Source organism: Mesoplodon bidens, assembly GCF_964165515.1.
Source record: "Mesoplodon bidens genome assembly, chromosome: 4".
In the NCBI taxonomy this organism is placed as follows: domain Eukaryota; kingdom Metazoa; phylum Chordata; class Mammalia; order Artiodactyla; family Ziphiidae; genus Mesoplodon; species Mesoplodon bidens.
The window spans coordinates 135,432,618-135,457,554 of NC_138160.1; the positions used below are offsets into that span (position 1 = coordinate 135,432,618).

The following is a 24,937-nucleotide window of genomic DNA, read 5'->3' on the forward strand; positions in this document are numbered from 1 at the left end:
GATCCTTTTTAGGGGTAAAAGAGAGAAATGGGGGGCGGGGGCCTCAGGTACTTTGAGTAAGCATGAGATGGGAGACAAGTGTCACAGAATGGTGAGGCCAGAATAATCTGCTACAGCTGGATTCAAATGCTGCTTCTATCACTTTCTAGATGTAGGATCTCAGGCAAGACATTTAGCCTCTTTAAGCCTCTGTTTCCTATTTGAAAAGTAAGGACCCCAACACTACTCAATGCTGAGTATTTCATGAGAAAAGTATGTTATAAGCTTGGTACTAATACAACCATCTTGATCTTCTGAAAGGCCCTCAGGAGAAATGGAAAGGTTTCCCAATTTTAATGACTCTTTGCACCTTAGGAAACAAGTTTTCCATGGTTACCATAGCATGGGAGCCATTACCACTTACACAGGACAGGAAAAACAGTCAAGATCACCATTCTAGTCATCGTCTGGATAGGGCCACCACTCCTCATGGACACTTCCCTTTAGCCAAAGTCTGATCTAGCAGCAGAAACATCTATTATAATATGCATCCTTCCTAAATTAAAGATGGCAGTTGGGGAGAGGATCCCCTTTCCTTGCTTTTGGCAACATTATTGCACAGTGGTCAAAAACACAGCTTCTGGGGTCAACAGATTTGGGTCAAAGAGCAGCTCTACCACTTAAGAGCTGTGTGGCTTTGCAAAGGTTGCTGAAGGCTGTGTGACCCTCTATAAAGCTATTTACGTGTTTTAAAATGATCAAACATTCCTTCTTAAGTTTTTTTAATGAAATGAATGTTACCATTATTCTAATAATTATAGTAACTAATATTTACTGAGTACTTACTATGTGTCATTCACTGTGCTAAATGAATTATTTCATCTAATCCTTACACCTACCCTGTAAGTTAGGGACTATCATTACCTCAATTTACAGAGCATGTAACTGAGGCAAAGAGAATTTAAATAACTCCCTTATGTCTCCAGAGCCAACACAGCCTCACTGTTGAACAGTTCTTATTACTATTAACAGTTGCTGCTCATAGGCAATTGGCGATTCCACTGGGTTATTACAAAGTACGTAATGCCTTCTGGCTCTAGAGCCCTCCACCTAAAGGGCAGTCCTGAAAATCAGCAACCATGCCACATAGGTCTTCTGCAATGAAATGTGTTATGTGAGTTCTATCATTTCCACATATACCCCAGGACAAATCTTTGTCTTCATTCACTTCTGGGAGCCTCCACCATGTGTCTGAATTTGGGCACTGAAAGTTCCTCTAGGATCTGTCCATTTCTCTCCATTTCCTAGAGTCACCTTTCTTGGGAAGCTGCCAGCATCTCTCACCTGGGATTGCTACCACTTCCTAATGGTCTCCCTGCACCCACTCCACCGGCCCCCCACCACTCCATTCCCCACACAGTAGCCAGTGTGAGCTTCTCACATGGTGACTGTGATCATGTCCTGATGACCCTCATCAGAAGCTGGCATGTCCCTTCAGTGGTTCTCCCTTTACCCTGAGAGGGGATGCTAAAATCTATCCCACGGTCTCCTCCATTTCAGTTCATGCTCCTTTTCCTCCCATCTCACTCCAAACACATAAGATTTTCTTCAACTTTAAGACCCCCCCATTTTGAAGGTCACTTGCTTGGGGAAGCCTTCCTTCATTTCCCTAGCCTAGGTCATCTCCTCTTTTTATGCTCTGATACAGTGGCACATACTCTTCTTCAAAGTGCATGCCAAATTTGTAATTACCTAGTTATTAATGTGATTATTGTACTGATGTCATCCCCCTCTGTAAAGACTGTAAGTTTTACAAGGGCTGGTGCCCAATTTGCTAAGGATGGCATCATCAGGGTCTACCACAGTGCCTGGTACATATTATTCACTCATTATTTGCGAAAGAAAGAAAAGAAGGGAAGGAGGAATGTATAGATACAGTTGGAGAGGTTAGAGTTACACACGGGGACCCCTAACAGAACAAGGCTCAACACCAAAAGAGTTAAGAACAAAGCAAGTGATAAAGGACTTCAAACAGGAGATTCCTGGGTGCAGGAGTAAGTAATTAGGACTCCCTGGAGGCAGCAGATCATGGCTAGCCATGAGAATTCAGGAGGTTGGAGTCTTAAGATTTGGGTCAGAGACACGTAGAAACCAGCAGGTAGGCCAGTCCCCCCTCCCAACTCTTTTTAAAAGAACCAAGCAACTCTGTTCTCTTTTACCGTCCACCCTGTCTTACCCTTCCTTCCTTCCCTTTTACAGCTAAACCCTTGGTAGATAATATTCTCAGAGCTACCCGAGCACTTTTGCTTGAGACTTTCACCACTCGTGATCTCTCTCCACTTCATTCCTACATGACTGAGTTGCCTTCCAGCTCAGCTCCCACTGACACTCAAGGCTTCCTACAATCTACTAGCCATGCAACACCTAGAATAGACTTTTAAAATGAGAAATCAGATATTATGCCCTACTTTAAAGCCCTCCATGAATGTTTAGAGTATTTAAGTTAATCCTCAACTATGGCCTACAAGACTCTTCACCCATGGTCCCTACCTGCCTTTCAGATTCATTTATTCCGATCCCTTCATCCATCATATCTGACTTCCTTCTGAACCTTGAACACTCCAAGCCATGCCCCCCTCTAGGGCCTCTGTACAGGAGCAGGACTAGGGTGAGATACACTTAAGGGGGCGCTCACTTTTAGGTCCTGCAAGGGCAGGGTCTTTGCATTAGCTGTTCCCACTGTCTGGAACAACCCAGATTTCTGTAGGGTTGGTTCTTTATTGTTTCCCAACTCTTCAAGTATTTTCCCGGAATCCTTTTTCTTTTTCTTTTCTTTTAAAGTCCATAGACACTTCAGTAATCAATATCTGCACTTATTTATTGGGTTTATTGATGTGCTTCCCTGTTCATTTTCTGTCTTACGTCCACTGGAAGGTTACGTCCATGAGCGACTGACTGCCTTGCTCATCCCTGTAACCTCTAGTACAGTGCTGGGCACATAGTAGGTGGTCAGTAAATATCCAGGGAATGAATGAAGGTCACATAACTCAAATTGAATTCAGAAGAGTATCTGGGAGCTAAAAATGTGGGCCTTGCCTAATCAGGCAAAGAAAAGTAAGAATCCAAAGCAAAGTACTTTGCAGTTCAGGCCACTCAAAGCCAAGAATGTGCGGTTTTGATGTCTGCATTAATGGCATTTCTTTGTGAATTGATTTTTACTTGTCTGATGTGATGCTGATGTTTTATGGAGATAGCCATTGGATAGAGAATTCTTGTTTTAGAGGCAAATACTCCCAAGTTAAAATTAGATTCAATTCCTACTGCTCAGGGTCTAGTACATCCATTAATCAGTTTCTTCAGTAAAAATAGGCCACAGGGTAAGACCATAGTGTGAGGGCTTAGTTCCTGACTCAGTCTGGAAGAAAGGTTTCACTGGAAAGCACAAGAGCTTAGTTTCTTAAACCATGAGGTTCGTGTAATATATGATATCTTTACCTCAAACTCAGAAATGGACCCTATGGAAAATGAGTTTAAAGCTCTTCTCACATTTTCAAGGCCCAAATAGTAGTCCTCATCTCCCCATTTCCCTAACTAACTAGTAGTAAATTCTTCCACTCATAAATGAGTTTTTAGGCCTACAGAAAATAGTCTATCTTCCAGGACATAAATTTCATTGAGAGGTTCGTCTGGGTTTGCCTTCACAAGACCCAGGAGCCTCACTGAAAGTGATCCAGAGGAGGGAATGGAAGGTCTGACATGGTTTCCCATGCACAGAAAATTCAGTTCCTTGAAATTCAGTGAAAGTTGTCAGTATTTTAATGGAATAAGAACCTGATCCAAACTCTTATGTTGCCATATAATTCCCACTAACCTAGAGTTATTTATAAGTAGACTTCTCATTATATTTTCCTTTTTTTGATATTCAAAAGTCACAGAATTATACCTGCATATTATAAAAAATTCAAATATAAGACTTTTCTCTCTAAAATGACATATATTTGTACCAAAGCTTTATTACTATTATTATTATTATTATTATTAACCTAACACTGTATCAGGGAACTGTTTCTATTCTGATATATATAGATTTACTCATTTGTTCAGCAAAATTTCCTGAGCACCTACTATGTGCAGGGTGTCATGTTAGAGACTAGGAATACAGTGGTAAGTAATAGAGACAAGGTGTCTGACCTCATGCTTACATACTAGTGGGGGAAATAGACAACAAGCAAGTATATAAATATAGGGAGCAGATACAGATTGCAGTAGGTTCTATGGAAAAACTAAGTAGTTGCTGGGGCTGAGTGGGAAGAGTGGTCAGAGAAGAAATTTCTATCCAGGGTAAACCTTGAAGGATGAGAAAGAGCCAGTCAAGTTAAGAAATGGAGGAGAGCATTCCAGGCAAAAGGAACTGCCAATTCGAAGCCTCAAGGTAGAAAAAGCCTTGGCCTGTGTTAGGAACAGACAATTGAACACTCAGAGTTCAAGAGTCCCTTTCTTATAGCTTACAGCATCCCTCTTCCAGGGATACTTGGTCTAGACTCATCCTTGGTCTAGACTCACTCCACGCTTTGGTGGAAAAGCACCTGGTGTACCAACACTGAGGACCTCAGACTCACACTGAGCTCGGGTGGCCTTTAACAGCAAAGACTGAAAACAAGTTAGAATCCAGTTAAATCCACAATTAATCTCCAGAGACAGAGCAGTGAACCTTCACACCTCCACACTGTTAAAAAAATTAATGAAACAATTACACCCAATCGTTCTCCAAAACCCTTTTGTCTAAAAACATCAATTTACTGCCTCTGTGAGAATGATCTTTACTCTCATGCAGACATAAATTTCGTGTAGTTATAATCATAATGCATGACAATTTTATATTTTTCCATTTATTCTTTTTCCATTATTCTTTTGTAGATACATTTCCATTCATGTACTCCAAAGTAATCATTTTCTCAAATATATGATTTTTTAAATAATCAAGTGGTTCATGTCAGAGATGTACTTATCTATTTTCTGTACTGAACACATCGACGAACTTATCTATCATCTATTGTTTGACATTAGGGTTGTTTTCAGGTGTAGTGAAAATGCTGAAAAATAACAGTATACCTAATATAGAACTTTCTGCTTTTTAAAATCGGCTCTTTAGGATAGAGTTATGTGGGATAACTGTGTCACGGGATAGCATTTTCTGATCTCTACCGTTTGTTGCTACATAATCTTCCAAAGAGATTGAAGCAATGCATGGGGCCACCAATAGTTACCAGAATCATTGGAGAAGATTATGTTTCTAAGAAGAAACTAATAAGAAAACAAAAGAATCCCATTGTTGTGGTGATCTTCAAATATCTAATACTATTTTGATAGGTTTTAAATGTTATAGTGAGAGAAAGGGCAAAAATATAATATTTTATACATGGGCAAGATAATTTGATTTAAAATCAGTCTTATGTATATGTAGATGAACCCATCCTACATAGTAGGATTGAAGGGGTGCCAAAAAGCCTCCTACTCTGCAAAATATTCGTCTCCCTAGATGATCATCTTAGGGGGTCTGAAAGGTTCACGTGAATGAGCTCTTTGGGTTAGATCATCAAGTCTCTTTATCAGGAAGCAAATGAAATGCAGAAAGGTATAACATAAGCCATTTTTGACTGCTCTGTAGAGGTTAGCTCTAACTTTAGATAGGGCCTCAGGGCCTGAAAGTCTCAAGCAGACTGTAATTCTGTAATTCTAGAAAAGTGAGATAAGGTGAGAAAGCAACAACCCAGCAGCTTAACAGAATGGGGACCTGGTACTGATTAATCTGGGTGACCTTGGTCAAGTCCTTCTTCTATCTGGGATTTGGTTATCTTGTCCATACTATCAAGTGATTAGACTAGATCAAAGTTTTCCAACTTTTTAAAGCCTGGAGCCCCCTTTTAGTATAAAATTACACGTGTTATTCCCATTCCCATATGTGAAGCAGAAGAAGTGTTCTAGTTGAAGAGAGAACAAGGAGGCTGCCCAGAACCCTACCCTCTTGGCCTTACCCTTGACCTGCAATAATCACCAAGGTGCTTCCAATTCTATGACCTCAGTCTCCCCAGGCTGTAAATTGAATAGTAGAAATGAAAAGATAACAGCTAGTTTAGAAAGTCATTTCACCTTGAAGCCTCATCTCTAACATAAAAAGTTGGATTGAATGATCTCTAAAGACCCCACCAGCTCAAAAGAAGTGGAAACTATGTGATTGTATCTCACTACCAATGATATCAGGAATTCACAAATAGACATGGAGATTAGTTAAATATGGAAATCTTTCCAGGAAGTAATACAGCTAAGAGAAGGTTAATAATTGTATGGCTGATAAAAAACCATGTTATCAAAATCCAGGCATGAACCCAAGAATGCACCCTAAAAAAGAAGGCAGTCATTTCAAATGTAACCAACATAAAATTTAGAATAATATGAGCCAATACCTAATGAGTCCTTGCTGTGTTTCAGGGCACCAGATTAAGAGCTTTACATGTATCGTATCAAAAATATTCACAATAACCACATGCAGTAGGTCCTATTGTTATCCCCATTGTATTGATGAGAAAAACAGAGGCTTGGAAAGGCTAAGTACCTTTTCTTAGGTCAGACATCTGGGACAAATATTAAAGTTGGAATTAAGTGTTCTACAATGGATACTTCCAGATCTAGGCTTGTTTGGGTCTGAGAAGTCTTGTAATAGAAGCCATGGGGACTGAGAAGGGAGAGTTGGGGCAAGGACTCATTGGTGAGTTTCCAACACTGTCTAATGAAGTCCTGAGTGGGGACCAGTAGGAATGCTCCTGTTAGCTCAGCGGGCCTACCTGAATGACAACACAACAACAATATCAACAAGAGCAGCCTGCAACAATAACCACAAGGAGAGGACTGAACACATTCCTATGGATTTTTCTCATTTATCCTCACAATTCTTTGAAGAAGATAAAAGTCAAATTCTGTTTTAGGGAGGAAGCAATCGAGACACAGGGAAGTTAAGCAATTTGCCCAAGGTCACAACAGCGGCTGTAAGTACAAAAGCAACAACTTACCTTAGGATTAGGGACTCGTTGTAGTTTGATCCCACACTGCTTCCTTGCCTGAAAGCAACCAACATAATCAACTTATCAGCTCTTCCAATGATTCTTTATGCCTATATATATACATACAAATAAACTTCCTTCTTTCCCTCCTTTTTATACAATGGTAGCATATGCTACATACACTTCCTAACTTTTCTTTTGGTTGATTAGCAATACTTCTTGAAGATCAATCCATACTGATATGCAAGGGGCTTCTTTATTCTTTTCTTTTTTGGGTGGGGGTTGCATAATTTTTTGTTGTATGGATAAAAAAACCATCTTGATGGACATTTAGTCTGTTTCCAATTTTTTTGTCATTACAAACAACGAGGAATGAATAACCTTATAGGTATCTCACTTTCTATATGTATGAATATGTCTTAACCAGAGGCAATATTGCCCACCATCGGCAACGTCTGGAAATTTTTGGTTGTCATAACTGGGGAAGGAGGTGCTATTGGCTTTGGTGGGTAGAGCCAGGATGTTGGATGTTAAGTATCCTACAATGCACAGGACAAACTCACAGCAAAGATTTATTCAGCCCAAAATGTTAATAGTGCCAAGGCTGGGAAGCTGTAGTCTATAGAAAACATTTCTAGAAGTGGGATTGCTGTGTCAAAGGATATTAGCATCTGTTATTTTGCTGAACATGACCTAATTATTCTCCACGGAAGTCGCACCCATCAACATTCTCCAGGGCCACGTGTAACATTCTTGTTTTCTCAAAACCTCACCAACAGTATTATCATATGTTTTGATCTTTGCAAGTCTGACAGACTTAAAAATTGGTATATCAGTAAAATTTATTTACACGTCTATTATTATAGTCAGTGAGCATCTTTTCATATGTTTAAGAGCAGTTTAGATCCCTTTTGCCCATCTTTCTATAATGTTGTTAGTATCTACCTTAATAATTTGTAGGAGCTCTTTATCTATTAGCTAAAACCTTTGGGCAGGCTAGTTTTAACTTACCTCTACGTTGTCAAGAAATTGTTATCCACTTGCCAATCATTCTAGATGTCTTTTTCAAATCATTTCTATTAAGAGTTTTGTCATGGAGTCCACAAATATTACTTTTTGCTACACACTTGGTCCTAGCTGCTGTTCCCTCAATCAACCAAGTAACAAATAATCAATTGAACATCATCTCTATGCAAGTAGTTATTTCCTGAAATCTAATGAAGTTGTTATCCATTTATATAGTATGGCTACTGAATCGCCAGTGCTCGAAAAGTAGATTCAAAAATACATTCTTTCAAACTCATTCGAAATCTAATATGCCCTATATTGGAAAGAAGGAGGGCTTTGAAAGAGCATTCAAAGACCAGAGATGCTGAGAGAGAAAATGTGCAGGACACCTTCAGGGTCTACTCTGTACCACTTAGTTCTTGCTCTTAATTTCCACATTAAGTCCTTTTCTCTCTACCCACTTTTGTAAGCAAATTTAAATGAACAATGCTTTTTTAAGGCTAAGATCACTAACATCATTGCTAAGAAGAATGAGGCTGGAATTATTCCTCAATCGTTGCATCACCTCTAAGACAAATACACCACATAAAAGCACACAGAGCTGTTTATTAATCTATAAAGAAAATGACTAGCACTCAAGGAGAGCAGGAGAGGAGATGTCATGAACTTGAACCTCCATGGATACAGAAGAGCAGGTGGCAGGTGCTGCCTGGCTGCCACTGACTGCTAAAGGGGTCATGAGGTTATAAAAGCAAACAGCTGCGTCATTTTGCACACCCAGCATTTGATGTGTACCACTTGGCCTTCTCCCATAGTCATCTGCCAAACCCGTATTACAGTGTGGTGTTTTTAAAATGTGTGACTGCTTTAAAATAGTATTTTTATTTTTCTGCTTAGTAAATTTACATGCTCATGGCAAAATCTTCAAATATTATAATAATATATAACTTACCCTGCAAAAGTCTTCCATAGTGTCATCCACAAGGGAGAACCAGTATAGCAGTGTTACTTCTTGTATTATTTCTTTGATTATTGAACATATTAATATATATTTTATTATCTCTTTTCCCAAAAATGAGATGATGCTCCACCTATTGTTCTAAACCTACTTTTTACATTTTATATATATATATATATATATATATATATATATATATATATTTCCCCTCCGTATAGACCAGCTTTACTCTTTGTTGATGGCTACAGAGTGGTCATAAGACAGATGAACCATAACTAATCTGACCGTTCGTCTATTGGTGGATATTTAGGTGTCTCTAGACTTTTCAGTGTAATAAATAATGCCACAAGGATTTTCCTACGTCTTTATATTTTGAACAAATGTTTCCATAGGATAAATCCTATAAGGGAAATTTATTTATTTTTTTTAGTTAACTGCTTTTAAATACAATAAAAGAAATACACGTTCATGGTAAAATAGTGAAACAGTATAGAAGGATATGAGGTGAAAAGAAAGTCTCTCTTCTTCCTACTCCCAATCCCCAGAAGTACTCCCAGGAGTATCTGCTCTTAATAGCTTCTTGTGAGAAAACACATTCATAATTTTAATAGAGGATCCCAAATTGAGTCTGGAAACTGTATGAGAGTATAGTCCTGTTTCTTTTCTTTTCTTTCTTTCTTTCTTCTTGTTTTTTTGTTTTTGTGGGGAGGTGGGGAGAGGGTGAGTAAAATCCTCTTATTTTCAGGTAGTCAGGGTGCTACTACTAATGAGATGGGGGACTTTAAGGGAAGCTTGAGTGTTTTCCCCACATCACAACCAGCCTCGTCGTAAACCATGGTGTGAAAAGCTGAGGTGAGGAAAGCCAGTTTACTGGTTCGGCCATGACTAAAAGGTCTTGTGGAAAGAAAAGGAGGCAGGTGTGGGATGGATCATAGTTTCCTGGCTTTAAGTCAGTCTAGGTGCCTCGAAACCTGCTACCTTAGCTCCAGATCTTCCCAGAACTTGAAAGTTTAGTGGGGGTAGGTCCAGGTGAACATGGACTGGGAGAGGAAAGAACCAGCAACAGCTAATTACAAATTACACTGGTGTTCTAGAAGACGCTGCTTTTTCCATTGAGATCACATCTTTATCAGGTACCAAGTAGCTCAGGTCATTATAACCCTGAGTTGCAGGTGTCAGCAGCATCCCTACTCCCCAAGAACTAAATGATTCAGAAGACCTAAGAGAACTAAGCCCAGAGAACTGAGACAACTTGCCCAATATTACTTGTTCTCACAGGGATTCCAACCATGACTTTTCCAAGTTCCGAGTTTCTGCTTGTCTCCCCTTCAGCATGAGGGTTCCCTTTGCCATAAAAGATAGAAAGCTGCATTGGAAGACTGGGAGGGAACTCGTGGGTTACCTCCAGCATGTTTTGCAGAGGGGATGGGACTAGAATCCAGGAAAGCTCCTAAAACCAATCTTAGAACTGTTAGTCAGAATTCTGGTAGGGGTGGGCGAAAGCAACCCCCCAAGTCAGTCACTGAAGTGACCTCCCACCTCCCATGATATCAGTTTCATTTCAATTTCATCATTGTGCCGTTTCAGATTGGTACAATGGCTGGCTGTACCACACGCCAGAAGAAGCAATGAACAAAATATTCAAAATGCCTGGTTAAAATCATCAAAAATATTTCCTAATCTTAAAGAAACCCTGGTAAAAGCAGCATGTGGCTCCTTTTACAGTGTGATCCGAGAAAGCCTTTTTTTTTTTTTTTAAATTATTTTTGGCTGTGTTGGGTCTTTGTTGCTGCGTGCGGCTTTCTCTAGTTGCGGTGAGCGGGGGCTACTCTGTTGCGGTGCGTGGGCTTCTCATTGTGGTGGCTTCTCTTGTTGTGGAGCACGGGCTCTAGGCACGTGGGCCTCAGTAGTTGTGGCTCTCGGGCTCTAGAGTGCAGGCTCAGTAGTTGTGGCGCACGGGCTCAGTTGCTCCGCGGCATGTGGGATCTTACTAGACCAGGGCTCGGACCCGTGTTCCCTGCATTGGCAGGTGGATTCTTAACCACTGCGCCACCAGAGAAGTCCCCGAGAAAGTCTTAAACGCATCGCTCCCCTTTGAAAAATACTGGTTCCCTTTGAAAAACACTCCCCCAGTTGATGCTTGAAATTTGATTATCAAAAAATCTCCTTCTAGGTTTAAGTCTCTAATACCTGTCCTAATCCAAACTCCTGTGAAACAAATCAAGCCTTAAGCTCTCAGGAAGTCAATCTTAGGTGAATGACTATTTGAGCGAGGTTTTGACGGGCGAGGGGGAAGGGAAACAGAGAGCTAAAGTCCTCACATTTGCTAAAATGAGAGCAAATGTGACACAGCTGGGAAGACCAGGCAACAGGCCCCTTTCAAGGTTTTGCCCTGGTTTTACAAATAATTGGCAAAGTAAACAAATAACTCCGGAATGTCAAAATCACCAGGATCACCAGTTAAATATTAATGTTGTCCTCCCAAATGGTGGTTCTCAGTTACATATTTGCCTGAAAGAAAACCCCAAAGAAAATGTGGACACATAAAGACTAGAGAGTGAGGTCTTGTTCTATGGGCAGCATTTGGAGAAGGAAAGGATAGGAAGTAACACTTGGGTGGTTGGTTTATCATTTGAATGACTTTCTTTTGCTAGTAGGTTTATGTAGATCTTTTAAATCCTCTAAGTTAACCCACTGATTCAGGGACAGTTATTATTTCCACTTAAAAAAAAACAAGGCAACAGAGAAGTTGAGACAATTGCCTGAGGTTGCACAGCTGGTCAGGCAGACATGGGTTTGCCCGATGTAAAAGTTCCATTTCTCTCTCACTCAGCCTCACTGGAGGAGAAGGCTGAAGTTCTACTGTTTTTCAGAAGGGTGGAGATGTCCTCTTTCATGGGTAACCGACACACAGCTTCTTACTGATGTATCTGCTGGACTAGCTGAGCAGCTAAGGCACCAATGTTATAGGAACGAAGAGGGAGCTCTGTGCTACCGCTTTGAAATCCAACATAAGCATTTCACAACCAAATGAGGCAGAAACAAATCTCCACTGGGTCACGGCTTACAGAAATTGGTCATGCAATTGATTGTTCAGCATTGGGTTTGGGGAATGAAAGTCTCCTACCTTAAGTCAAGGCAGGTGCAAAGCCATGAAGCAGTCATTAAGCACTCAGGCTCTGGAGTCACAGAGTTGAGCTTGTATGCTCACTTATAAAGAGACTTGGCCCCTCTGAACCTCAATGTCCTCACCTGCAAAGTGGGGGAATAATACTCTGTAGGACTGTGATTAAATGAGATGGCCTGTTGAGTGCCTGAAGTATAGGAAATGCTCCCAAACATTATGGTCTTTTGTTTTTTCCTGCCTTCTTTAAAAGTCACAATCCAGGGCTTCCCTGGTGGCGCAGTGGTTGAGAGTCCGCCTGCCGATGCAGGGGACACGGGTTCGTGCCCCGGTCCGGGAAGATCCCGCATGCCACGGAGCGGCTGGGCCCGTGATCCATGGCCGCTGAGCCTGCGCGTCCGGAGCCTGTGCTCTGCAACGGGAGAGACCACAACAGTGAAAGGCCCGCGTACCGCAAAAAAAAAAAAAAAAAAAAAAAGTCACAATCCAAAATTCTATTTCATAGGATACATTAACATAAAAAGAAAGGCGATATAAAAGCCACTTGCACAGGCTTACCTTGTACAAATATGTGGGCATCAGCATCTTTTTAGGTTGTGTTTGACATACATCAAATGTCCGGGGTGAAGCTTTGCAATATGAGGACAGCTTTGAATGTGGCCAAGAAAAGAGACAAGGCCAAGTGAAGTTCTGTGATTTTCACCTCAAGGGGTGCAGATGGAATAACGAGGAAGAATGAGGACCTGCTTTACTTGGTGTCTCTCTTTCTCTGGTGGCTTTCATGTGACTTCCTTGGAAGGTTTTATGCTGGCAGTTTTCAGAAATAGCGCATTTGTTTGGGATGATTACAGGCAGTCACCATTTCCCAGAGACAAAGCTGCGTTTAGCTCACTGACCGACTGTCCCCCCTGCCCAGCTCGGGGAAGGCACAGCTGACCCTGCTATTTACCACATAGCAGATCTCTGGAGATCTGAGGAGAACTGGCCTCAGGATGTCAGAGAGACTGACCAAGCAGGACGCATTGTGAGGGGGGAACCTGATCACTTCTCTGGGGCTGAGAGTGAACTTTGATGATAGAATGTGAAATCCATTTCAACCGAAGGCTCACCTGACAGTCTCTTAAAATCCATGTTGGAACTCAACGAATATTAAGAAGTCAAAGAAGATCATCTGAGTTCAGAGAAATCTTCCCTGGAAATCTTGAAGCCACACTGTCTAATAAGGTAGCCACCAGTCATGTGTGGCTACTGATCACTTGCAATGTGGAGAATCCAAATTGAGATATCTTGTAAAATACACAAAGTCTTAATCCTTAAACATAATAGCTCTCAGGCTTCCCTGGTGGTGCAGTGGTTGGGGGTCCGCCTGCCAATGCAGGGGACACGGGTTCGTGCCCCGGTCTGGGAAGATCCCACATGCCGCGGAGCAGCTGGGGCTCGTGAGCCATGGCCGCTGAGCCTGTGCGTCCGGAGCCTGTGCTCCGCGACGGGAGAGGCCACAACAGTGAGAGACCCATGTACCACAAAAAAACAAAAAACAAAAAACATAATAGTTCTCAATTTTTTATGTTGATAACGTGTATATGATAATATTTAGAAATACTGGGTTAAACAAAATACTGTTCTTAAACTTGTACTTGTTTCTTTTTGCTATTTTTAGTGCGGCTTCTAGAAAATTTTAAATTCCATATATGGCTTACATTATGTTTCTGTGGGTTAGCACTGCTTTAGAACTTCACATAGAATTTGTATCCCTAGTCACGACTCCAGTTACTGTTTACGTCCACCTGATGCCCTGATTATGATGATCCCAGGCTATTAACAACTGATACTTATCCAGAATGTTTCTACCCCAGGGTTTTTGCTCTTGCTGTTTATTCTACCTCAGTGCTAACTCTCCCAGACCTTCTATCTGGCTCCTTTTTTGACTTTCTGATGTCTTCTCAAATGCCCTGTCTCCAGTGAGGGCTGCCCTGACCACCAGTTGACCACATCAACCTGTCCTGTTCTCCTTAGAGGACTTGTATATATTGTCTGCCTTCCCAACTAGAGTAGAGCTCCATGAGAAGGTCTACCATGTTCATCTCTCTATTTCCTGCACTCAAAACAGCACCTGGCTCAGAGCTGGCCCTCAATAAATATTCCTGATGGCTAAACACATTAGCCTTAAGTCTGACTGAGACTATTTAAGCTGCGTTCCAACTCGGCACGCTTCGTTTATATCATCCTAACTGGGCACCCATGGTGGACCAGCCACTGTGATAGGCTTGGGGGATATGGTAACAGATGTCCTGGTCTCTACCCTCAGGAATGCAGGAGTCCCAGTGACAAAAATGTCTGCAAACAGAGTGGTCCTGTTACTGCCATGAGCCTTCTGTTGCATTTTACCATGTACACTACTAAGGAAATAACCCAACAGAGGTTGAAAACCAAGATAACCTCAAAGCTCAGACTCCCTGTTTATCACCTGTAGCTGCAGATGGTTTTTGAGAAGACAGCTCTCTTGTGCTCTTCTGCTTTTGAAAACAGATTACCCATTCCAAAGACTATGATTATGGGCAGGATCAAGACACTTATTTCTAGCTGTGAAAGACTCTAAATGAGAAGAGAGTTTGGGTCCAAAGGGCACATGTTGTCCGAGGTTTTTAAGGAAAGACTGACCTCTTAATACATCCTGAGATTACAGCACACTGGAGGCCACTATGTGGAAGAGATGCTCATTTTTGTTTTACATATTCTATAAATATGTGTGGGAAAGATAAATACATTCCAAATGGTTAACCTTGGCTAGCTCAGAGTTGTGGAGAAGGATAGGATACTAAAATACTAGAAATATTTTCTTAACATACCTCCATATTGTTTTATTTGTTACAATGAACATGGATAGATTTTGTACTTTCAAAAATGAATAAATTTGGGCTTCCCTGGTGGCGCAGTGGTTGAGAGTCCGCCTGCCGATGCAGGGGACACGGGTTTGTGCCCCAGTCCGAGAGGATCCCACATGCCGCGGAGCGGCTGGGCCCGTAAGCCATGGCTGCTAAGCCTGTGCCTCCGGAGCCTGTGCTCCGCAACGGGAGAGGCCACAACAGTGAGAGGCCCACATACCGCAAAAAAAAAAAAAAAAAAAGAATAAATTTGTTTTCAGAAAGAAAATTAAAAAAAAGAAATACCACAAAACTTCCCTGTATTCAAGAGAGAGTACTTCTCACATCTTGACTTTTTTTCATCTCAATTCTGTGCCTCAGCTACTAAAGCAAAGGCTAGCCATTAGGCTGAGTATCAAAAAGTGGTGAGTAAAGCCTGAGCTCATTTCTGGAGAATTTGATGATGTCATACTTCCCAAATACCCACCAAGTGCCCTCATATATCACAACTCTCTTGCCATAGTTAGGACTTCTTTAACCTCTTTCATTGGGAGGGTACCCTTTATTGAGGGCACATATCATAAGCCAGGTAATTCGTTTACATACTCCCATTTTATTCTGCAATCAACACTTAAAGGGTAGGCATTATTATCCTCACTTCTCAGACGTGGAAACTGAAGTCCAGGGAGGTTAGATGAATGACCCAAGGTCACAGAGCTGGTTAGAAGCAGAGCCCAACTTTGTCCCTAGCCCTTTCCAACCTTGTGCCTGATTCACCACCATCTGTGCTACCTCTTTCTTAAGGATAAGCTAAAATGAAGTGTTTTGCAACTGGTTCCATAACTGAATTAAACTCTATTCTCATTGGAAGCCTAATTCCAGGCACCTGTGAAAGGCTCCTGCTCTCCAAAAGCTTTTCCCTAACTAGCCTTCTATGGACCCTGATCGTCTACCAACCTGACATGCCCTGGGATCCAAGGACGAGGACCCTTTGAAATGGGTAACACGTGACATGGTTATAAATCAGAAAGACCATCATGTGAATTAGTTATCAAGGAATACATCTAGCAGCTTCCAAGGAAATGACACATGGGGCCAGTAAAATTTAATGGGGGTGTGGAGAAGGGATAGTTACAGAGCAGAGTCAGAAATGTCCTACAGGGGTGCCATTGTGAGATCATGGATAACTAAGGGACACAGAGAAGGCAGATATAGAAAAGAAAGGTGCCACTAAAGGTATTTGTCACCAACCAGGTCAGGCCTGAGCTCACTTACTACGCTAATAAGGCTATGAATAGGTACAAAGCAGAAAAAAACTGGCACATGTGTGGTTTCCCACAGATTGCACTACCCATCCCAGCTGTAAGTTCTGCAAATGCTGCTGTTTGTCACAAGGTAACTGGGATATAAGGCACGGTGGCTCAATGAACAGAAGTCAGTCACTCCATCAAAAAGATGATTCAAATAACATGTTCTCCCAGAAGTCTGCTCAGAGTGTTCTTCTCAGGCACTGAGGGCTAAGAAGGAGCTTCTGGATATTTGGAGGGTTGGTTTCCAGTGGATCTTATCTAGTAATGTATTTCTAGAAGCAGCCTGGACAAACATATTGTCTTCCTTCTTCCTTAAATGGAGTGTGCTTTTTCTCCCCACAGAAAAAGCGCACTTTGAAGGGCTCCATTGAACTTTCCCGAATCAAATGTGTTGAGATTGTGAAAAGTGACATTATCATCCCATGCCACTATAAATATCCATTTCAGGTAAGTGCACCAGGGAAAGGGGCTAGTTCCCCATTCCTTGGACAATGGTTAAAATGCTCAGTCATTGTACAAGAAGGTGGGACAGAGATGACTCTGGTCAAGGGTTAGAACTTAGACCAAGCCCAGAAGAAACTGCTGTTTTCTTTCAACCGATGATGCATTCATTCATTCAACAAAGATCAACCACAAAATCTTGAAAAAGTTGTCCTTCATTTCCCTTTCCCTCATGTCTTCCCCACCTCAAGGAAAGCCCTACGTACTCGACTCCTGGGGGGAGGAAAAAAACTATCAAGGGCCCCAAGCCTAATATTCCATAAGGGTGGTTTACTCATGACTTGGGACAACAGATTACAATACTTGGTTATAAACTGCTTGGAGGTCCTGGAGTAAAAAGACTCAGATTTTATAATCTGAGAACTATATGGAGTTGTGCTGTCCAATACAGTAGCCAGTAGCCACATGCAGATGTTTACTTTTAAATGTAAATTAATTTAAATTACACAATATTAATCAGCTCCTGAGTCACACTAAGCCACATTCAATGAATAAACTTTTCACACCTTCAATAGCCACACGTGGCTAGTGGCTAATTTATTGGACAGCAGAGATTTTAGAACATTTCCATCACTGCAGAAAGTTCTACTGGACAGAGCAGCTGGTGGAGAGTATATTTAGTCTTTAGGTCATGACATCATCTAAATCTTGTTACCACTCTTGACATTTATGGTTCTGAAAGAGTGGATATCTTCTTGCACATCCTAGGGTACCGTTCATGTTTACCAATCTGAGGAGTTAATATTCCACTTTTTAATGTGGCATAAAAAAGGACTTTTTTCCTACTAGAAATATGACCTCCACAAGTTGGAATTTTTAGTACCAAAAGTAAAGGGAATAACACATATTTTTCACATCATTAAAATTCCAATTACAAATGAGTGCATAAAAAAAAAAGCCTGGTGAAATCCAAAGATGTGTAGTACATTAATAGTATTTGATCAATGTCAATTTCCTGGTTTTAAAAACATACTATGTTATGTAAGATGTTATCATTGGAGAAATTCCTGCGTGAAAAGTATACAGGAACTCTGTACTATCTTTGGAAATTCTTGGGTGTCTTATTTCAAATTAAGAAGTTTAAAAAAATCTCAATTATATATTTATCATCTAATATCTTACTCTTTCATATGCCAGAATTTTTTTAATCACTGAAAAATTAATATGAGAAGTAAACATCCTGTCTAGGTAAGTGGAGAACTTTTCTCCAGATATTTGAATTTAGTGATGGCATACTCGTGACATGTATTCGAAGATGAGCTGTGGAGTTTCACCCTGTATCTGCACAGCATCCTAACACCTAGATTAAAAGGACACTAGTCCCTAAATTACCCAAATGTTTGCCTTTTTGATGACAACTTGAGACCCCACTCTTGGCCCAGTAAGCCAGGTGGGCCTGCTGTCAGTCATACATCTCTGGCTGCACTGTTCACCTTGAACTCTGTGTGTGTTTCCAGGTTGTGCATGACAACTACCTCCTGTATGTGTTTGCTCCAGATCGCGAAAGCCGGCAGCGCTGGGTGCTAGCCCTTAAAGAAGGTAATTAACCTCCTGTGCAATTGAATCCCTGAGACGCCTAGATCCTCTAGAAGGCTTGAGTTCCATGATAGACTAAAGGGTGGCTGATGGTCAAACATTTCTCCCTTTTCGTGCTGGTGGAGGGTCCCACGTTTTCAACTTGGGTAACAACCAGTATAGTACAGGGTCAGGCAAATCCTCCCTGCCACCTGCTTTTGTAAAGGTCTGAGATAAGGATGTTTTTAATATTTTTTAATGGTTCTATTTTAAAGGGTTATGTAAGTACCTCCATAATATATCAATTGTGCCTGCTGGTGAGCAAAACCTAAAATATTTACTACCTAGTCCTTTAAGAAAAAGTCTGCTGACCCCTCGTACAGTATGAAGAATAAGAGCATGGGCCCTTGAGTTAGATGACCTGGGTTTGAATCCTGGCTCTGCCACTCACTAGCCATGTGTGCTTGGGCAACTTCCTTAACTGCTCTGTGCTTCAGTTTCTCCATCTGTTTTTAACAAGGGGAGGAGGAGGGAATAAAAATAATAATACCTGGGCTTCCCTGGTGGCGCAGTGGTTGAGAGTCCGCCTGCCAATGCAGGGGATACGGGTTCGTGCCCCGGTCCGGGAGGATCCCACATACCGTGGAGCAGCTGGGCCCGTGAGCCATGGCCGCTGAGCCTGTGCGTCCGGAGCCTGTGCTCCACAACGGGAGAGGCCACAAGAGTGAGAGGCCCGCGTACCGCAAAAAAAAAAATAATAATAATAATACCTGCCTTCTGGTATTATGCTAAGTAGAATAAGTCAGACAGAGAAAGACAAATGCTGTATGTTTTCACTTATATGTGGAATCTAAAAAATAAAACAAATGAATATAACAAAACAGAAACAGACTCACATAAACGGAGAACAAACTAGCAGTCTCCAGAGCAGAGAGGGGTGGGAGGAGGGGCAAAAGAGATGAAGGGGATTAAGAGGTACAAACTACCAGTCATAAAATAAATAAGTCACAGGAATGTAATGTACAGCACAGGGAATATAGTCACTATTTTATAATAACTTTGTATGGTATGTAATCTACAAAAACACTGAATCACTATGTTGTGCACCTGAAACTAATATCATAAGTCAAATATATTTTTAAAAATAAATTTATGTATTTATTTTTTGCTGCGTTGGGTCTTTGTTGCTACATGCGGGCTTTCTCTAGTTGCAGCGAGCGGGGGCTACTCTTTGTTGCTGTGCAAGGGCTTCTCATTGCAGTGGCTTCTCTTGTTGCGGAGCACAGGCTCTAGGTGCGCAGGCTTCAGTAGTTGTGGCACACAGGCTTAGTTGCTCGGCCGCATGTGGCATCTTCCCGGACCAGGGCTCGAACCCATGTCCCCCACGTTGGCAGGAGGATCCTTAACTACTGCGCCACCTGGGAAGTCCCAACTATACTTTAATACATAAATTTTTTCAAAAGCACCTGCCTCCAGAGCTGCTAAGAGTAAGGCCCTTGGGACTATCCAGGCCCATAGTCAGAACCCAACAAATGTCAACTAGCCTTAAAGGTTTTCAGATCATCGTAAGGGTACTTCTTAGGACTCGCCTTCCCGACAGCATAATCAGAACCAGCACTGCGTTTATGAACATAAGATATGGAGCCAGGCTGCTAAGGAGAAAATTCCAGCTCTGCCAACTATTAGTGTGTGACCTTGGGCAAATTCCTTGACTTTTCAGTGTCTCCATTTCCTCAGCTATAAATTCTGACTAGAAACAGGCAGTCATAGGTTATTGTGAGAATTAAAAGTGTTAGGACATTGATTCACTTTGTTATAAAGCAGAAACTAACACACCATTGTAAAGCAATTATACTCCAATAAAGATGTTAAAAAAAAAAGTGTTAGGACATGTCAGACACTTGGAATCTTACCCAAAGAAAGCACTCAATCCATCTTACTATTATTATCATTTAATATTATATTATTGTCATTTAGCCTGAAGCCCTGGATTTCCAGGAGAACTGGGTTCAAATATTAATCTAAGTAGCTGTGGGGACTGAGGGTAGGCAAGCCATTTGAAATCTCGGGAGCCATGATGCCTCTATCTGAAAAATGAGAATAAACATACAAGTCTTTTCTTCTTCCAAGGTTTTTGCGAGTCCCAAATGGCAAGTGCCAGATAAACTGGGAAGTTCTCTCAAGTTTAACAGTCAACAGGCACAGAACAAACCCTAAAGTATGAAGTAACCAAAAGGGCCCCAACTATGCTCATTGGCCGTTCTACCTCGGTGGAGGGGTTTTACTCACAGGATGTTAAAGCTGAAAGAAGCATTAGAGATCATCTGTCTAGTCCTCTGTTTTTTTATACTTTTTTTTTTCTTAGGAGGAAAGCCTCTTTTTTCCTGTACCAAAATCTGACTTTAAAGCCACAAATCTAGAAAGGATAAAAGCAAAGTTGCTGTAGTTGAAGGTGGGAGAAATGGAGTGGTGAGAATCCTACCTATTCAGCCTTCCCTAAGTTCCCTAAGGCACTTTTGTGGGGCTCATGGTCCCAGTCTAACAACATCATGGCACAGTGGGAACTGGGGCTCAGATGAGGGTTTTGCCCAACCTAAGGACACACAACTAACTCAAGGCAGAACCAGATAAGAACCCAGATCTGCTGATGCCTAAATTCAATATACACTCCTCCATAAATGTATATGCCCAGAAAAAAAGGCCATTTTTCTGACTATTCTAGGCAATACTCATGCAAGTTCACACAGCAGGGTCAATCTCAAGGAATTATAAAGTTGGTGGCCCTTGATAGACTGACCTGGAAATAACTCTTCTGCTGGTGCCAACCCCTTTCAGAAACCAGGAATAACAACAGTTTGGTGCCCAAGTATCATCCTAATTTCTGGATGGATGGGAGATGGAGATGCTGTGCTCAACTGGAGAAGCTTGCTGTGGGCTGTGCCCAGTATGATCCCACCAAGAATGGTAAGTGACTATGAATTCCCTTTCTTCTTCGTACAGTGACTGGCCTCTCTACTAGTAGGAAGGAAAGGCTCTTTGCTTCCCATCACCAGGGGTGTCCAGGATTGAATGCAAAAGTCCACAATTTCAAAATTTTCAGAAGGCAATCATCCACCTCTACCACCAGTCTGTTGATGTTTTTTCATCTCAAGGCTGATATCTTTTTAACTCCTTGATACTCAAAGTGTGGTTCTTAGACCAGCGGCATCAACATCACCTGGAAGCTAGTTAGAAATGCAAATACTAGGCCCCCTCCTAGGTCTACTGGATAAGAATTTGTATTTTAACAAGATAAGATCCCCAGGAGATCTGTGTGCACAGTAAAGTTTGAATAGCACCACTATACCTTCAAGTTAGGAAATTTGATTGCCACAGTCTACTCAAATCTGAAATTGTAGAGACAGCCCTAGAGATACATAATATTATCTATTACAGTGGCATCATATAACACATGTTCAATTACACAAGTTGAATTCTATACACTTGGAGGGGGAAGAAAGTAAAACCAAAAAAACTGCTCATTTTACAATGTGGCTTCTCCCCACAGCCTAACTGCACAGCAAAAACAAAAGATATTGTTTTTTGGCCTTTGAGGTCAAAGACCCAGGTCCTAGAGATTGGAGTGCGCCTCGATTTTATCTTATGTGATGACTTTGGGACCTGAACCCCCAGTGAAGGGCAACTCCACTCTGATGCACTTTTACATACATTACACTCTCATTCCTCATGACCATCTGGGGTAGATGGTATGATGTTAAAGGAAGAGGAGGCTTGAGGACTTCAATATGCTCAAGGTCATACAGCGAGGAGGTGCTCTGCAAAGCCATTGTTGACTAGGAATGATGGATCATGTGGATGGTTTCCATAGCCCTCTCCTCTCAACCTCTCTTACCCTACTTAGCTTTTCTCATCCATCAGTTTCTTTTTTGCACTAAAACCTAATACCTCAGATTGACAGCCCAAGGCGGATGTGCTAAATGTAACACGTGGCTGGGTTTTCTGTGGCTTCCTGAGTTACAGACCCTCTTAGTGTCACTTTAAAAACAACTACTTCTCACCCTCTACCTTGGGAGAGAAAGTTCAAGGTTACCAGTCCCTTGGCCCAGAAGAATATTTACCTAGTTTTAGAGGTCAGTGATCCCCTGCATTAGCCCTGTGGACCATCCTCATGAAGGTCAGTATCTCATGAAAAAGAAATGGAAGGTTTTATATGAGTGGAATCAACCACAAGAACAGGATGGTGTGGGCTTGCCTCAGTGACTGAAAGCTCTTTCCAAGGCCAGAGTGGTCTCCAAATTCCTGCCAGCACCTTGCTGTAGGTCCTTGGATGGGTCACTTGGCCATCAAGGACCCTAATATCCTCATCTCTAAAATGGAAGGGGAAGTTTTAGGGGTCCTAAGATGAAATCTTCTCTAAGCCCATTTCCAATTCTGAAATTCTTTGAATCTATGTTCCTGTTTTGCAATTTCCACTATGCATGTAGCAGCTGTTCCTATCCAAGGCAGACAGTATTTCCCTCCACTGAGTGGTACACACGTGATGGAGGTGGGAGGAACATCTGAATGACTCACCAGGGTAGGACTGGTCATGCTAACCTCCTCCCCACATGAAGCCAGGGTCTAACCACTGCACCCTGCTGATGCTCCTGCTTTTGAGTTGCAGTGTACCACCAACTCCTCATCTGAGCCTGTTCTCACTTTCCCTTCTTCTGACTTGGTTTAAATAACATCATGCACCATAGTTTCAACAGAATTGAGAGCAGACTTTTGAAGAAGCACACTGCATTGGGCACGTAGCACGTGATCATCTACTCTGAGTGAAGGCTTGTAGAATTCCCAGTGTTGGGCACATGTACCAAGCAGGGTCTAAGAGCACAGGGCTTCAGGATGAAAAACACCTGGTGTGAGTCCCAGCCCCTTCACGTCCTTGCTCTGTGACTTCATATATGTTACTTAACCTTTCTGAGTCTCTGTGCCTGTCTCATCATCTGTAAAATGGGGATTATGAGAATAAACAGCTACTTTGTGGGGTTGCTGGGAGACTCAGTGTGGGTGGGGAAGCTCTTAGCACAGCTGCAGGCACTTAGTGAGCTTGCAATAAATGGTAATTGTGTCTCTGAGCCTTTCTCATTTGTGGACAGAAGGGTCTGAAGCCGAGATAGTATGTGTGTGTCTGTCTGGGAAGTAGCAGAGGTGGTTGAGTTTTAAACAGACTCTGCTATACCCAATGCACAGCAGCACTTACATCTGCAACCAGAACTGGCCCCGATCTCACCACATACGAGCTTCACCCAGAGAGGGAGGAAGAAAGGCAAGACCAAGGCCAGAGGAAGAAGAAGGAGAGACCAGGCACAGAATGCTCAGGGCTGGAAGGGGCTCAAGTCCACACAGCTTGTGTGTGGTGGAGCTGGGGTTAGGACACCTGGCTCCTGGCTCCAAGCTGAGTGCTGAATAGGAACCATGTTTCCTATTATGTATGTCTCCTTCTTCTCTGTTAACTGCACACCCAATACCCAATCCTGCCCTTGCTTAAGGAGTTAGCACAAGGGTTGGGCTCCAGTGTCAATGTGTGAATCTCTTCTTACTACATCCCTGACACAGGCTGCCCACCTCCAAGTCAACCCCTTGCAGAGATGAGGTGCTTGCTGCCTGTAGATGCAGCCCACTCCCTGTTTACCTCTAATTGTTAAAGAAGTCCTTGAACTGAGCAGAAGCCTGGGCACTGCCTCCCATATCACACATCCTCCCAGACACACAGACACACAACTTAGGTCCGTTGATTCCAGGCTTGACCTTTTTTAGTGCCTCAAAGGACAAATGCTGAGAGACACAGATGGAGAGATGAAAGGGAAGAGAGAGGGAAAGGGAGAGAAAGAAGAGAAGAGAAAGGAGGAAAGAAGTAAGAGACACAGAGAGAAGAAGCCGTGGAGACACAAAGAGATAAACAGAGCGGGGTGTTGGGGTGTTGTCTGGGGGAGTCAGCAAGAACAAATACTCGGAGTCCTTAAGATAACTGACTGAAAGTGGATTCCAGCCCTCTCAACAAGCAGCACGACGACCTCTCACTTCATCCACCCCCTCCTGAAGCCCACAGGGGCATCAGGAAACCAGTGAGTCACTGTCCCCCTGAGTCACCAATTCCAAGTCTTGGTTTAACAGGTGGAGGTGCCTTCGTGGAAGGCTCCATGCCCACTGGGAAGGACACACACTGAGAACCGATGTCAGCCCCTTTGGGCGAGGCTTTTCCTGGGGATACAGGAAGAGGGGCCCAGATATTGGCTTCTGGAAGTCTCTGGTGTCTCCTGGAAAACAAGATTGGGAATGAGCAGGCTGAAAGAGAAAAAACCCAGGCCCTGTGTCTCACCCTCCCCTCCTGCTGTTCTCTTTGGGGCCCCTTTTCTCTGAAAAGCCCCCTGCCGCTCACCTTTAGTTGGGCACATTCGGTTTCATGCTCATTTTCTTCTTCTGTTTTTCTCATTTCAGCTTCAAAGAAGCCTCTTCCTCCTACTCCTGAAGACAACAGGGTGAGTGAGAGCACAAGGTCCGGGCGCGGTGGGCCGGCAGCGCCGCGGGCTACAGCTCTGGTGTGGTCCCACTTGTGTTTCCCATCTGCCCAGGTT

General features: G+C 42.3%; 1 protein-coding gene across 2 annotated transcripts in view; it reads left to right on the forward strand.

Moving 5' to 3' along the window:
• Positions 1-24,937, forward strand: part of ITK (IL2 inducible T cell kinase) — a gene marked incomplete at its 5' end in the record, with an annotated part of 66,023 nt that overhangs the window by 3,361 nt on the left and 37,725 nt on the right. The window contains 4 exons of one of the 2 annotated variants that reach the window (XM_081232905.1): positions 16,644-16,748; positions 18,260-18,341; positions 21,153-21,281; positions 24,801-24,841. In XM_081232905.1, the coding sequence (XP_081089031.1) occupies positions 16,644-16,748; positions 18,260-18,341; positions 21,153-21,281; positions 24,801-24,841 (357 nt within the window). The remainder of the gene's footprint in view (positions 1-16,643; positions 16,749-18,259; positions 18,342-21,152; positions 21,282-24,800; positions 24,842-24,937) is intronic. The other variant, XM_081232906.1, reaches the window with a different exon arrangement.